General features: G+C 45.8%; 1 protein-coding gene across 3 annotated transcripts in view; it reads right to left on the bottom strand.

The window, feature by feature from the left end:
• SPTBN1 (spectrin beta, non-erythrocytic 1) overlaps positions 1-16,859 on the bottom strand; it is a 197,039-nt gene that overhangs the window by 106,126 nt on the left and 74,054 nt on the right. For 2 of the 3 annotated variants that reach the window (XM_036263025.1, XM_036263026.1), the window contains exon 1: positions 1,287-1,827. The exons of the other annotated variant lie outside the window; for it this stretch is intronic. In XM_036263025.1, coding sequence (XP_036118918.1) covers positions 1,287-1,395 — 109 coding nt within the window. In that variant the 5' untranslated portion in view covers positions 1,396-1,827. Of the gene's footprint in view, positions 1-1,286; positions 1,828-16,859 lie in introns of those variants that run through there. 3 annotated transcript variants of the gene reach the window in all.

Below are 16,859 nucleotides of genomic sequence, written 5' to 3'. Positions count from 1 at the left end.
AGTCCTGGCCCGCCAAGTTTCCCAAAAAAGAAAATTCTGCCTTCTAAGAGCTCAAGAGGAAGGAACCAAAGACACACAACCATTCCCTGGAGGGAAGGGAGCCTCCTCTTAGCTAATTGTTCAAGGAATGCAGCACAGCCTAGCAAATGTTTAAAATCACGTCCTGTTCTGTCTCTTGTTTTCCAGAAAAGTGTCATTACTGTCAACTATTTCACAAGACAAATAAACCTATGAATGAAATATATTCTCCCCCCTTCCCAATGAAAACATTCTAGGACTGAGCTGCTTCCTTCCTTCCTCCTCCTCACAGGAACCACATTTGTGGCACAGAAAAGAGTTAAAATAAGAAACATACAGTCTATGAAGGTTACTTTTTCACGGAGCTAGAGCCATTCCCGGCCTATTACTTGATTCCAGGGGCTTTCAATCGGAAGGAGTTCTGTTTTGAGTTATGAATTCTTTTTCATATATAAACTCTGAGACACTGCTGGCCAGGCCTGCTGGCTGGGCAGGGAAGCAAAAGGCCGTAGTGGCCAACCTAGCCACAGGCTTTAGGCCCATCACCCTACACACTGCTTGCTCTAAATAAAAATGTATGGTCAAAGATTCAATTCATTCAATTATTTGAGACTAATATAGACTCCAAGAAATACCAACTAATGATCCAACTAATCCAACCCATAGCAATGAAATGACAATAACTGGTTTTCATTATAAATTACATAGCCCCCCTAAATTGATGGGAAGGCTCTCCCCCAACACAATACATCAAAAGAGTTAAAATTAAGCTTCGGAATAAAAACTGTAATTTACTCAGGCTTAGGAACAAAAAGACCACTCCCTCCTCCCCTCTGCTATTGTTCTACAGGACTGGGTGTAGAGCAATGCACTTTACACCTTTAGGCTTCCCAGAGGTAAGAGGGTGGGGGCTGGGAGACAGAGGCGACCAGGGATCAAATACTTGCATAGTAACATTGATCTATTAAGATGCAAAGACAGTTGAAAGGACAAAAAATGTGTGTGTGCAATGGGCAGCAGATACCTGACAACCAAAAGAGCCAAGAGGATACTGGAGAGCCAGGGGGACTCCAAATGGTGGCTTTTCTGGAGTAGAGGGAGAAACTGTCTCCTTGACGTAGTGAATGGGGTGATCGCAGCCAACCAGAGGTTTCGGGGCCAGGCCGTGCGGCTGGCCGCCCGTCTTGATTAGGGTCACTCACGTACCATATGGCACAAATAAAGCCTCAGAACCCCTGGCAGGCCCGGCCTTTGGGAGGAGGGCTTACCTTGTAGCTGCTTGAATCTCCCTTCCAGCTGGTTGTAGTTGTAAGGCACCTGCCCGGTGTACGCCGGCGACAGCGGCCCAGAGATGCTAGAAGTCCTCTGCAATTCCATTATGCCCGGCGTAACGCCTGGCGGGCTGCTCGGTGGAAATGCCGCTCCAGCCCTCTCCTACCCCATCCAACACGCAGCCGCTTCCGCACCGCTTGGCTTCCCGCCCCTGCGAAAAGGACTGGACCTTAAACAAGCCCCATTCCGGTCTGAAAGTCCAGCAGGGTGATCTGATAGGAAGCTGGCTGCACGAGAGTCCACCTTAGCCCGGCCAGGAATGACCACTCAGGCACGAATTCCTTGCTGCTCGCCTTCCTTTTGTGGCCCTTGGCTAGAAGCTGGAAATATATTACCCAGGCGGGGCGAGAGGATCGAGGGAGGAAGGAGCAAGTCCTACTTACAAATTTTTTTTTTTTAAATATGGCCAATCTCAAGCTGGGCCGGGTCGCGGAGCCTGGGAGCTCGCAGGAGCGCCGCGCACACCTCCTCCCCGCTGCCCCGGGCGGCCGCCGGTTTGTAATTTAATCAGGAGCCACTCGCCGTGCGCTGGGCGGTGATGTCACCTGATTAGCATAACAGCATTGTAGAGGAAACGCAGGCGGTACCACGAGGAGGGCGGGGGAGGCCGCCGGCGCGCCCCCGCCCCCGGCCGGCCCTCGCCTGGGGCCCCGACCCCGGCCCGGCGCAGGCTGCCCGCCGCCTCGGGCCTTCCTAAAACAAAGCTGCTGAAATTACAATCTTTTGTTGAGAGCTTCACGTAACGGAAAAGTCTCGGATTACTATCACTTGGAGAGGAGGCGGCCGGGAAGGTAAGGAGCCCGCAGGTCCCCGGCCCGGCGCTCATCCCCTATGCAGCGTCTGCGGAGATAACGCGGACCGCGCACCTGGGCGCGCACGGCGTCCCCCTGCGCGGCGCCAGCCACGCGGCCGGGCCTGGTGCAAAAGTAAAACAAAGTCACTCTAGTCACTGCAGGGCCACAGGGAAGGGAGGTGGAAGGTCGGGCTCACGAAGGCTCTTCTCACCAGACTTCTGCTGCCTTCACGAGCTGTGAAAAGCCAGAGGTTTTCTGGGATAACATGGCCCTGTGATAGTAATTCGGTGCCAGGCTTATGGGAGCACCGACTTTACAAAGACTTTATGGGAGAAAGGTACACAGGTAAAACACCTCAAGGATCCCCGACCTGGAGGAGTTTATGAACCAATGAGGAAATAAGAGAACAGAAATTAACCTTCAATCCTACTTCTACTTGTAAAACGAGGTCTCCAAACTTTTGCATTCTTCAAATTTTTACAGAGCTCCTCTCTATCTGTCTCTCCCACCAAGCTCAACCAAAAATAAAATCCTCTACATAGAAAATAATAATAATCACCCTGGCCGGTTTAGCTCAGCAGCTGGAGCTGAGGCTGAGGACCAAAGAGGCTTGGGTTTGATTCCAGGTCAAGGGCAAGAACCTGGGTTGCGGTTTTTATCCCCAGCCCCAGTGGGCCGTGGGTGAGGCAACCAATGGGTGTGTTTCTCTCAAATCTATGTCTGTCTGCCTCTCTCTCTCCCTCCCACTCAAGCTTAAAAAAAAAATCAATGGAAAAGTATCCTCAGGTGAGGATTTAAAATAATAATAATAATAGTGATCAAAATACATTCTTGGAAAATAATAAACCCCAGTTTATCCCCTACCCCCCTTCCTCACTAACTACAGGCAAACAACGAATTACTAATTTGGTGTTTCTAGCATGGAACCCTGCAGCTATCTATACTCACTGAAGAAGGTAATGTCATTCCTAAGGGATTGGAATCTACACTAAAGAGGTGGTGGGCCTCCACCCCAGGTTTACTTTAGTTCCCTGGGCACTTGTAATTCAAGCAACTACATCCTGTCCAGGGCCAGAGATAAAACAAATCTAAGTCCAGCTAACTGCTAACTAAACTCTGACTAACCCCCACTGCTTCCACCCACACCCAGTGTTAACCTAGCTTTGTAAAGCCAGTCCCAGGATTCGAGAACATTTCTTATCATCCAAGAGTATAGCATTGTCTAAAGCCCTTTCACCGCTGTGCAACTCAGAAAGACGGCAAATGCAGGGCACTAGACGAAACACTTGACTAGGATTCCCAAGACCTGAGTTTCTAAGTTCTGGCCCAACCAAGTTTCTTAAGCACCTACGTCTTAGAAGAAACCCTGGATTCTTTCTAAACTTCCATGGTCAGACAGGGATAATTAATGCCTACATCTACAAGGCCATGGAGGGGATGATGTGAAAATGCCTCAAAAAGGATCCTAGTTTTCAAAATTAGAAGTATATTTTTCAAAAGGCACCTCTTCCTGCATTCTCTCCCCCTCCCCCATATCACATCAAGGCTACAAACAGTAGAATGTAGAATTTTCTTAGTTAGATCTTCTTAACAGGCTATTAAGTATACTGGTAAAGTGGTAAGTCTCTAAGTGTCCAAGCTATAGGCACAGAAAATGAGACTGCAAAGTGCTTGCCAATTTAGAACCCTTTATTTTTAATCTTTAAGCCACTTAAGTGAATCAAGTATGAGTCACTATTCTTGGAGACTCCCTTTCAACTCCCTCTGGTATGAGGAAATAGGTGAAATAAGCTTTCTAATTAGCCAGGTTACAATGTGATGGATGTAGAGGCTGGGACTAGTAGTGTAACCACACTCAATCCTAAAAAAAAAAACTTAGAACAAACTGTCAGCCAGGAAGAGTATGGGAAAGACAGGTTTTGAAGCTGGGGAAAGGTTTATAACCCCACAAGGGCCAGAGGTGAGAAGTGGGAATCCATTTGGTATGATGGTACCAGGGAAGGAGAGGACACAATCCTGATGGTTCACCTGCCCACCTCCAACTCAGCAGTGGAGAGGCAGTAAAGGAAGGCCAGGGGCACTCATTCTTTATTCCATGCACTATTTACTGGACACCAACGGTGTGCAAGGCACATTGCCAAGTGCTTTGGAGGGATTCAAAGATGACTGGGAGCATTGCTGGCCAAAGAAGATGGAACAAATATGCAAACAGCCCAATACCAAAAGAACAGAATAAGGGCTGGGTGAGGGAAGAGCTTAGAGGACAAGGAGGATACCTCTGCCTAGGAAGGCATGCACAATCAGCTTCAGGAGAGACATTTGACCAGACCTGGAAATACAGGTATTATCAATAGGCTGGGATGAGGGGGCAGCCACCTCTTCTCGTGGGGGAAAGTAGCACAGGTAAAGGCACCAACTGCACTCACTTTCTCAGGAATAGCCCCAGCAAGTGCCACCATTTGTCTGGAACATAAGGGACTGTCAGCCATGGCAGGCAAGTCTGGAACTAAGTCTAGGCTGGAGACCTTTGCAGAATTGAGCCAGAGGATGATGGGAGCTAGGCTGGGCTAGGCTTTAGGGATGATTAGCCTGGCAGTGGTAGGTTAGAATGGGTAGAAAGGAAAAAGCCTGAAGGCAGCAGGGTCAGTGAGATGTCACCTGCAGCTGTCCAGGTCAAAGGACTAATCATAGTGTAGCAATGGGAACAGAAAGGAATGGACTGACGAAAGAGTCCACAGGACTTTGGTAACAGACTGTACATCGGAGGTTCAAAGGCAAGGGCTGAAGTTGACTCTTGGGCTTTTAGAGCTGGCTGTGGGGTATAGTGGAGGACTGAACATTCAGCCTGTCTAGGCTGAATCTGAGTTACCTGCAACACCATGGAGTGACATGTCCAGAAGTAGTCAAGGATGTGGAACCAGAGCTCAAGGCTGAAGATCAGTCCCATGCACAGAATGAAGGTTATGACTGTAGTGGGCTTAAACCTAGGATGGGAGGTGCAAGACTGAGCACAGAGCCCTGGAGAAGGCCAGAGTCTGGAAGGAAGAAGAAATAGCAGTGGAGATACCAGAGAAGTTACAGAATAAAATCCAAGACAGGAGCGAGCTACTCAAGCACAAGGAAGTAGAAGTCAGAGAAAAGTGAGCCAGTGTGTGAACCCAGAGGTCAGTAAGGAAATAAAAGCTGAAGTGAGGTTACAGGGAGTTAGAGGAGAACAAGAAGGCAGAGGTGATGAAGAGAAGACTAGTGAACAGGAGCTACAGGACCAGGGGAAGAGGTTCTGGGGAAGGGTCCAGCTGAGCACGGCCCCTGTACATAGGTTTCAGCCCTAGTTGACACAAGTAGGCAAAGGCCAGTGGAAACATGACTCAGTGGTGTGGGTGGAGCAGTCGTCCTTAGCACCTCAATGACCCTGCTGCCTTCAGGCTTTTTCCTTTCTACCCGTTCTAACCTACCACTGCCAGGCCTTTCAGAGGCAGGAGGAAAAGGACGGAGACTCTGAGGAGGAAAGAAGACTGTCTGCCCAGCTCTAACTTAATAAAGCAAGAGGTTGGGGGGTCCCACCCACAGTTTTATTTATAGTGATCTAAGAAGAATCCTGATGATACCTATGGCAGAAACATGGAGTATGTGAATAGGATCATTAACGTGAGTGAGACCGTTTTCAGATCCTCAACAGTCAAACAAATTTTCTTTAGAAACAGATCCTGCAACTTCAGCCTAGCCCCTTGATCTTTCCTAAGCTAAAAAGCTACGCCCAGGCCGGTTTGGCTCAGCGGTTGGAGTGTCAGCCTGCAGAACAGAGAGTACCGGGTTCGGTTCCCACTAGGGGCACATACCAAAAAAAAAAGCTACTGTCCCTCACCCACGCAAGGGATATCCAACTGTGGCCAACTCTTATAAGTAGTTGTGCTCACCCTCAAGTTGCATCAAGATTCCAAGATATAATAAAAGACAGCCATGACCGACTGGCAAAGTCCTGGATGGGATCATCACAACTAAATATTGAATCACACGCATCCAACATCCATGTGACACCAGGAAGGTAAAATGAAGTCCCAGTGGTTATGTGTAGACAGCACAAAAGATAAGTGCCGTGTTGTGGTGGAAAGACCAAAGTCCAGAGCCAGGGACTTAGGATTACCTCAACTCCTGAGTGCCACCAGGAAGCTAAGTAATTGCATGCATGTCTGGCCATCCCTAGGCCTAGCAATCTTCATCTATAAATCAAACACATTGGAATCCATAGTCATAAAAAATTCTTCCAGTTCTAAATGTATTTACCAGTGATTTGGGTTCCTCCTTCTTAGAGACTATTGTTGTCCCAATTATCATCTATCTCTACATAAACTGAATGGCCATAACATCATCACATTATTACAGTACTTTAAAAAAAAATTTTTTTTTATCCTCACCCAAGGTTATTTTTGCATTTATTTTCAGATAGAGCGGGAGGGAGGGAGGAAGAGAGAGAGAGACATCGAGTGGTTGTCACCCACATGACCCCAACTGGGGCCAGGGACAAACTGTAACCAAGGTACCCCTAGCAGAAACCGAACCCGGGCCCCTCTGGTCTGCAGGCTGATGCTCTAACCTCTGAGCCAAACTGGCCAGGGCTTATTACAGTACTTTGTAGCTTACAATATGTTCTAACATTTCCTCAAGTGACTAACCCTGTGAGATAGATATTGTGTCCATTATGCAGACAAGGAACATGGCAACTGAGGTTCAAAAATACAGTGTCCTAATGGGGTAAAAAGATAAAATATCTGTAACAAAAAAATAAATAAAAATTCATTAAAAAAAAAAAAATACAGTGTCCTTGCCCAGGGTCCCACAATTGCTGAGTGGCAGTCACCCTGAACCCGAGACCAATCAAGTAGAGTGCTAGTTCTTCTATGAAATGAGGGTATAATATCAGCTTACTCATGGTCTCTAAGCTTTTCAGAAAAACCATAAACCTTGATAAATGGTATCAAGATAAACGTAAAATCCCAAGCAAGACTCCACAGGGACCACTTAGTTGGGGTCAGGATCAGGAACATTCTCTGCTAGTTCACACAGAAGTAGCTACCCTGAGGGTTCTCTTGTTGAGAATGGGTAGTTTGGTTTCGTTCGATTCCTTTGCTCACACGTGTTGGACCTGTATGCTAAATTTCTGTATGATTTAGCATGTAACATGTGAATGGGAACACTGAGGGGGTAAGATTAAGCCTCATGTGTTCCAAGAGGCTTTATGTAATCTGGGAGGTAAAAGAAAGAAAGAAAGAAAAAGATGACGGCTTTTGCTGTGTTACAGCAAGCTTGACAGGGTCAACTATGGGGTGTTCATTTCCTGAACATCTAAACATTAGCAAGATTGAAAATGTCTGGGAGGGGATGGCCAAAATGCTAAAATATGCTGGGATGTGTATACATTCAAGGACTTCAAAAACCAACCCAAGAGCTGGTAAAGAAGTGGTGGGAACAGAAAGGGACAAAAACAATAAGGTTTCATAAATGAACTATTTTGCCAAATTCTCTGCAGCTCTGTACTGCCATTTCCAGATCTTAGCACTTTCCTACCAGCTATAACTAGTTTTTAAACTTCTCATAGAGGAAATCTCAAAACTAATTCTACCCCATCTTTGACCACCTCTTCCCCTACGAGGCTGCCAGCCGGAGGGTGCGGGAGGTTTCACGGGAAGTCACTAACCTCAGGCGGGGAACCAGGGGTCACTCCTTTGCATTTTTGGATAAGGACAGTTTGGAATTACAGGACCAGTCCTCCACCTGGGAAGGACTCACAAACCCCAATCGCTTCTCTTCAACTTACCCCATTGTGCACTTGGAAAGGGATATTCAAAATCGTATTTTATAGACACAAAAGCAGTAACACCCCAGAGATAGCAAGAACACAATACTCTCTATGAAACAAGTTATAAAGGGCCTATGTTTTTGAAAGGTCAATGTTTATCTGAGGTGGGGGCTATTCAATTTGATACTTCAGGACTTAGAATAAGTAGAAGAAAAATTAAGGAAGGCTACAGGAATGTCTCCACTTAAACAATCGCTATCTGTGTTCCTTGAAGGATTTGGATAGTTCCCTCACCCCAACTCTCTCCACACACACCTCCCACAGAAATCATCCAGTTATATGGCTGAATCTGGAACACCAGGGCAAATCTAATTTCCATTCATATCCTTCTCCTGCTTCTTCTTCAACCGGCCACAGCAGAACCAAACAGAAAGCATCTGTCATCTCGGCTAAGGAGAAAAATGGCAAGTCACACTCAACAACAAACACCCAAGGTTCTGGGGAAGGAATGTAGCTTACTGAGTCTTCCGCCCCAGGCAAACTTTATCCCTGCATTCTTATTTGTCTGTTATCTACACTTGCAAAGCTTTCCTGTGTAGGCAAAAGAATGCCCCCCCACCCTATCCCCACCCCTCCCCACCCCCCATCCAGAGGCCCCACCTTTGGCAAACAGGTGTTGCTATGCCTGTGACTGTAACCCCAGCCGAGGCAAGGCTGGGCTCCTCCACTGCAGGTAAAGTGGTTCAAAGGAGAAGGACATCTGAGGAATGCAGCTGGGGCCAGGCCTGCTCTTGCCCAGGATTTCTGGTTCCACTTCCCACCTCCAACATGGAAGGAAAAGTCTGACACACAGGCGTTCAGAACCGTCGGGCCAGAGTTTTACAAGGGGGCAGGCAGGACAGTGAAGACGCTGCTTCCTGGTAGCACAGCGCATGGGAAAAGAGGAAATACAAATCTCCTCTTCACCTAGACCAGGCCTTTGACCCTGCCCTCAAGTACTGCCATCATGTTACCTTTTCCAGGAGCTTAACATAGACTGACTGCAATGAGAAAGGATGACACAGGGGTTGCACAGGCACCTGGGGAGGGAGGAGGAAAAGGAAAGGGAGTGGGAGGATGCAAACCTCATCATCCACACACAGGCCCCACCCAGGAGCACAAGCCCTCCGAGGGACCCACAAGATTATAAGAAGTGATTTCTTCTCTGCAGGCACTTTCAACCTAGTTGAGGAAATAGGACGCATACATACACGCACACACATGCATGAACATGCAGATACAAAGATGTGGTAGCAGGTAACAAACGAGGTTGGCGATAGTTCTGGCATTTCACTACTTGGCTGAGAAAAGATCAGAACGGTGTAGGGTTTCTCCCACACGAATGTTCTCTGTTGCCATGTCATCTCACCTGCAGTTTTAATGTAGCTTCTAACTAAATCCCTGCTAACGTGTACCACACTAACATGGGAGTATAGGCCACTCTATTTATTAACTGGGGGGCAGGAGGTATTTATTTCTTGCTCTTTAAAAACCAGGCCCCCATTACCCAGTGTCAGGGCTATGGAAGAGTATGCGTGGCCCTGGCATGTTAAAATGTGAAATATTTTAAGAGTGCAGTAATTTTTTCCTCCTTAGCTCCTGAGCTTCTGCTGATCTCTCAATGAGATAGCACAGCCTCCTTCCCACAGGACTTTGCTAGGCAGCCACTCACTGGGCACAGGTCCTTAATAATTAATGGTAAACCCGGCCACTCAGGAGTGCCAAGGCCCACCAGCTGCCATTAAGTAGGAGGCAGGCTCCAGGGTATATTGTCAAAGAATTAAATACTATCAACTGCCCCCGAGACCTTCTTTACAGAAACAGACACTCTTTCCCTCTTTTTTTCTCCCTATTTCAAGCCAGACCTTTCCCACTAGATCAAGGTGTAACTGACTTTTACTCTAAGAAGGACAGGTCTCAAATACACAGATAGTGTGGGGAGAAGTGACGTCCTCCTAGAAGCGCATGGCCGGGATGTTATTCCCCCACTCAGGATGAGATGACACTGTGCCTGACACAAGATAGATGGCCAGTCACTGTCAGTGCTCACTTCCTCCTACCTGTCCCTCTGCCCCAGCCAGACTGACCGGTGCCATACCACTGTGCTGGGCTTCCCCTGTCCTCCTCGTCTAAAGTCCACCCATCTTTCAAGCCCAGCTCAAACTCCCATCTTCCAGAAAGGTTTCCCAGATTATCCCAGCTGGGATGACTGCTCCTCCTCAGAAACCCTACACCCGTACACTGTCAGCCCCCCTCATCTGGCACCTATCATGCTCTGCCTTAAAGTATTGCTATCGCTTCTAGTGCTCCAGTCTTATCTACCTAATTAAAATAATGGAAAGTGCACCACTTACAGACTCAAGGGAAGTAAAAAGTGGACTCCAGTCTCAGCTTTTGACACTGACTGGCCTTGTGACCCTAAGCCATTCCCTTCGCTTCTCCAATGCTCCCTCTAAAAACCAAGGGATCTGAAATAGGAAGTCTCTAAGGTTTTCTGGATTTAATGCTCTTGGAAATATATCATTATCTGTTTTAGGGGAGATACAAGTCTTTATATAACCTTCACTCCACACCCTGTAGCCCAATGTCCTCTAAGTGATTTAGCCATTTCAGAAGCCTGAAAACACAGCAAAGGCTCTTTGAGGGAGCCGGCACCGTATGGTGAACTGCAGAGCTTACTCCATATGGAACCCACCCCCGTCCACACCTGACTCCTTCACAATACGAAGATGAGAGCTAGAACCACTGACAAAGTTCACCGACAAACTCATTTACAGACAAGGGAAATGAGGCACAGAGGGGCATGCCCAGTGATACAGAGGAATCGACTGCATATCAGAAACTAGAAAGGAGGCCTTCTGAATTCCTGCTGCCTCTCTCATTTCTGGGGCAAACCAGAAGGCAGAGGAAGCTGAGGACAAAGAAAGTGGCATGCATTTCTTCTGCCTCTGTCAGTGAAGTGGGTCCAGGGCTCAAAATCACCCTCATCCCCGCTCCCACCTCACCTTCCAGCATGCAATGCAGGAACTGACAGGCTTATACTAAGTGGCAGATGACCCATATCTTTCCATGTTCTCTGATGTCCAACTAATACCAGATACCAGTGTACAGAATGAGGACCCAGACTGTGTGGTATGGGTGGCTTCAATCTCAACCTCCCAGCACAGGACCAAACACACAGACCCAATAAGCCCTATTATTCAAAGACCCTTTCTCGCCCTGGCTGCTTGGCTCAGTTGGTTGGAGCATCATCCCATACACCAAAGTCTGTCAGTCTATTCCCAGCCAGGATACATACCTCGGTTGTGGGTTCAGTCCCCGGCTGGGACACATATGGGACACAACCCATTGGTGTTTCTCTTTCACATCAATGTCCCCTCTCCTCCACTCCCCCCCCCCCCCCATCTCTCTCTCTCTCTTTCTCTCTCTCAAATCAATATCCTCAGGTGAGGATTTGAAAAACAAACAACTACGCCTGGCCAGTGTTGCTCAGTGGTTGAGTGCCGACCCATGCACCAAGAGGTAGCCAGTTCGGCCCTGGCCGGTTTGGCTCAGCGGTTGAAGAGTCGGCCTGCGGTACAAAGAGACCCAGGTTCGGTTCCTGCTAAGGGCACGTACCTCGGTTGCAGTTTGTCCCCGGCCCTGGTTGGTCGTGCGGGTGGCAGCCACTCGATGTGTCCCTTCACATCGATGTTTCTCTCTTTCTCTCTCCCTCCCGCTCTATCTGAACAAAAAATAGAAAAATGTCCTCGGGTGAGGATAAAAAAAAAAAAGAAAAAAGAGGTCGCCAGTTTGATTCCTAGTCAGGGCACATGCCCAGGTTGTGGGCTCAATCCCCAGTGGGGGGCATGCAGGTGGCAGCCAGTCAATGTTCTCACTCATCCATGTTTCTATCTTTCTCTCCCTCTCCCTTCCTCTCTCTAAAAAAATCAATAAAGAAAAAATAAATAAATAAAATAACAAACCACAACAACAAAAGACCCTTTCCCTCTGTTTTCTGCATTGGAATTTTCTTGATTATTCTTAGGAAATAGTTTAGTCATGAGGCATTTTTTTAAAAAAACACCTGACAAATGGATTTATTCATTATAACAGGAATTTTAATGACAGGTTAAAAATGAAGTGAGATCAGAGAGAGACTACTAAACTTTTTACTGAAACCTGCCATACTCACCTATAACCACCTTTCCATCCACCTTTTTATTACCATTTCTATCACCCTTTTAATTACCATCTACCAGGAAAAGCATGAATTGTGACCATGATGCCGACTTCTCTCCACTGTACCTTATTTTAATAACACAATAAAAGCTGTAGTAAAGAATGGGGAGGACTTGGAACCCTTATGCATTGTTGGTGGGAATGTAAAATGGTGCAACTGCTGTAAAAAACAGCATGATGGCTTTTTAAAAAATTAAAAACAGAATTACATTATGAGCCAGCAATCCCACTTCTGGGTATATATCCAAAAGAATGGAAAGCAGGCCCTGGCAAGTGTGGCTCAGTTAGTTGAGCGTCACCCCATGCATGTAGAGGTCCCTGGTTCGATTCCCGGTCAGGGCACATGCCCAGTTTGTGGGCTCAATCCACAGTAGGGGGCATGCAGGAGACAGCTGATCAATGTGTCTCTCTCACCCTCTCCCTTCCCCGTCTCTAAAAATCAATAAAAACAGCCCTGGCTGGTTTTGCTCAATAGTTAGAGTGTTGGCCCATGGACCAAAGGGTCATGAGTTTGATTCCTGTTCAAATGCATGTACCTGGGTTGCAGGTCCAATCCCTGGCCATAGTTGGGATGGTGCGGGAGGCAACGAATTGATGTGTCTCTCTCACATTGATGCTTCGACTCTCTCTCTTTCTCTCCCTCCCTCCCTTACACTGTATCTAAAAATCAATGGAAAAATAGCCTCAGGTGAGGATTAAAAATAAATAAATAAAAACATATTAAAACAAAATAATTGAAAGCAAGATCTCAAAGAGATATCTGCATACCCATGTTCACCAAAGCAGTATTCATGAGAGAGAGGTAGAAGTAACCCAAATGTCCACTGATGAATGAATGGTAAAGAAAATGGGATATACAGGAATATTAATCAGCCTTAAAAAAAAAAAAGAAATCCTGTCAAATGTACAACATGGATGAACCTTGAGGACATTGTGATAAGTCATTACAAGGACATTATAAAATAAGTTAGTCCCCAAAAGAAGGGTACCGTACGTTTCCACTTCTGTGAGGTATCCAGCAGTCAAACTCATAGAAACAAAAAGTAGAATGATGGTTGCCAGGAGCTGGGGGAGGGGAGGAGGAGAGAGAGTGGTTCAATGGATATAGAGTTTCAGTTTTGCAAAAGGAAAAAGTGCTAGGGATCTGCTACATAACAATGTGAATATAGCTAACTACTGAACTGGACACTTAAAAATGCTTAAGATGGTGTATTTTATGGTGTTTTTCTTTTTAAAACAACAAACATAAAATAAAATATAAAGTTTCTGTAAAGATTCGAGTGGAATGCACTACTGGGCATGAGAAGAAACAGCAGATCAAACACCCTGTGTTCTGCGTCTATGACTGAAGCTCAAACAAAACATTTCATACGCTATCACCCAACACACTGATTCACCCAAGTCCTCTCTTCAACCCCTAAGAAAAAAAACTTTATGGAAATCGTGCCAACTCTCATTTTTACAACAAAGGCCTAATAAATTAGTTATTGACTCCAGTTTGCCTCCATGCCTCACTCCCTTGTACAGCGCTATGGAGAAACCTCCATTTACCATAAGAGTTACCACTAGTGCCAGGCCTGATGATCTCTACAAAGCCAACCTTCATGAAATTGTTCAAAAACTTTCTCTTTTTTAAAAAAAATTTTTAAACACTTTTTCTTTATTGATTTGAGAGAGAGAGGAAGGGGGGGAATAGAAACATCAACGAGAGAGAACATCGAGTGGCTGCCTCCTGCGTGCCCCCCCCCCCCACTGGGGATTTGACCCACAACCTGGGCATGTGCCCTGACCGGGAATCAAACCAATGACCTCTTGGTGCTTGGGTCAGAGCTCAACCACTGAGCCACACTGACTGGGCCAAAAACTTTATTTCTTAGTCACCATCCCTGAGATCAAGTCCATGAAACACAAAAGTAATCAAGTGGTAAAGTTTAGGAATGATCAGTAGCAACACTTCACAGTTCAGCAGGAATATCCATATTTACACAGTTTGTGTGTATGTGTACATGTGTGTGTGCATGTACAGGCCCACATGCACCCGGGTTCACCTTGGCTGACATTAAATAGACAAATTTTCCTTAGTCCTAAAGTTTCATTATACTCCTGAAAGATTTAGACTTGCCCACCCAGCTAAAGAATACTGCCTGCTGTCCTGTCAATGTAGGCACATACCTCGTTTTCTGTTAAGGGTAATTTTAAGACCATAGGGGTGATTAAAAACATCGTGTGTCCTTCTGTTCTGCCCATTAGAGATTATGGAAGAGCAAATGGCAAAAATTATTACACAGGAAAGAAAGGTGCTCATAATTTGAAGTAATTATAATCAAAGTCTTGTCAATACTCTCCAAAAGTATTTCTCACTCATCAAACATAAAGAGTTAACATGAAAAAAATCAGTAAGAGTCAAGTCAGTCACCTTGTGTTTATTATTTCCTGAGAAAGACAAAGATTGCTATCTTCCTTATACCTGCGTCTCCCTGTGTACACAGCAACCACGGGGCAGAGGCCAAACTCACCTTGGTAACCACAGGAAGTCAGCCTGCTAACTCCCCAGGAGCCCACACACAAAGAGAGGCCTAAGGGATCTTACTACATAACCAGACCACCCCCTCGTTTTTCAAGTGAGGAAACTGAGTCTAGAGAGGCGAGCTGATTTCTCTAAAGTCTCGGCCAGCCAAGCCCAGTGGCACCCAGATCTCCGGAGCACAGTAACAGTGCTGACAATGGCCCCTATCTGACACCACTTTTGTAAAGGCCATAAAAAAGCTCTGTGACCTAAAAGAAGTTTCCCTAGATTTAATGTCCATCTGTTGGCTTTTCTCTAACAGAGGAACAGCCATGGAATAGTGGGCATGTTCAATAGAGCCCAGCTCCTACTGTCACCTGAGGGGGTCTTAGGACACCTTCACTTCTTTCACGTCACTTATTTAATTTTATCCTCTTAAATAAAAACATTCCTTGTCAAAAAAAAGGTTTTTCAAGTTCTTTGCACAACCTACCAATACACATATATAGGATATATTTTATATCTCCAAACCTTATAAGGGAACTCATACTGCCATTATCTTTTTAGTATACTGTGTAACACAAACACATGTTTTTTTATATAGGTTGATAGGATTCCCCTTTTAAACTGGTCCCACTTCTCTTATGCTTGAGAGTTAGAAACTAAAAGATAGAATACTGTAAAATATCTGATTTTTACTCTCAACTTTCCTGTTAAAAGATAGGTAACGTAGCCCTGGCCGGTTTGGCTCAGCAGTTAAGCGTCAGCCCATGGACCAATGAGTCATGGGTTCAATCCCAGTCAGGGAGCATGCGGGAGGCAACCAGTCGGTGTGTCTCTCACACACCAATGTTTCTCTCTCTCCCTTCCTCTCCATCTGAAGATAAATGGAAAAATGTCCTTAGGTGAGGATTAAAAAGAAAAATTATATATATATAGGTTTGGCTCCATTGGAAAAGATTTTAATAAGCTCAGTCACAACGGATGTCATCAAATGAGCATTCATTCCTTAAAACAAACAAAAAACTTTGTTCTCATTTCTGTTCCTCCAACAATTCTAATCTTGTAAACAAGGTATCTCAAAACTCTTACTTATAATTCTCTAATATGGAGTCACTGCAGGGAGAGGTACACGATTTTTTTCTTTGATGAATTAAAGGGCATTCAGAGACCTACAAATACTTATGTGAAGGACAGAAATTTCCAGGAGAGTTAAAAAGGCAGGTCAGCCCTGCTGGTGTGGCTCAGTGGTTATTGCATCAGGATAAGAACTGAAGGGCTGAGGGTTCGATTCCCAGTCAAGGGCACATACCTGGATTGCAGGTTTGATCCCTGGCCCTGGCAGGGGTTGTGCAAGAGGCCAACAATTGATGTGTCTCATATCACTGTTTCTCTCTCTCTCTCTCTCTCTCTCTCTCTCTCTCTCTCTCTTTCTCTCTTTCTCTCTCTCCCCCTCCCACCCTCCCTCCCTCCATGGAAAAATATCCTTGGGTGAGGATTAACAAAACAAAACAAAAGGCAGGTCAAAGACAGGCATCTGAGAGGCTTTCAAATCCCAACCCGGACGGCAGGGGCCTCTGATATAGAGTGCTACTAGGGCAGGCAGGCTGGGGCAAATAACCCAATTCAGAAAATCTCTGATTGAAATCTGTAAAATGTGGCTAATGCCCCTACCAAAGACTGCTCTTAATACGATAGTAATATTTTTGTAATCTTCTCTAAGATGAAAGTGATATATAGCCCTGGCCAGTTTGGCTCAGCGATTGGAGCGTCGGCCTGTGGACCAGAGAGTCCCAGGTTCGGTTCCTGCTAGGGGCATGTACCAAAAAGAAAAAAAAAAGATGAAAGTGATATACAAATTTTGAGTATTATAAATAATCCCCCTGAAAATCTAGTAATATTTCTTCTTCATTATGTCCTGATACCAAACTACAGCTGTTTCAACAGAGAGGAAGACAGCACTAAAGCTACATAACCCCACGAAAGACCAACTTCTTCCAGTACAGCCAGCCTGTCTGACTTGGATTTTCTATGCTGGGCACGTCCCTCTGCCTCCAAGGAGCACAGTTTCCCACTCCCTTCTCCGCCTCTCTTCCCCTCCATTCTTGGCCATTTGCAGGGGGCAAAAGTCAATTTCTCAACCTCCACTCTA

This window comes from Molossus molossus, unplaced genomic scaffold (assembly GCF_014108415.1).
Source record: "Molossus molossus isolate mMolMol1 unplaced genomic scaffold, mMolMol1.p scaffold_m16_p_15, whole genome shotgun sequence".
In the NCBI taxonomy this organism is placed as follows: domain Eukaryota; kingdom Metazoa; phylum Chordata; class Mammalia; order Chiroptera; family Molossidae; genus Molossus; species Molossus molossus.
This window is presented reverse-complemented; position numbering and strand designations above follow the sequence as displayed.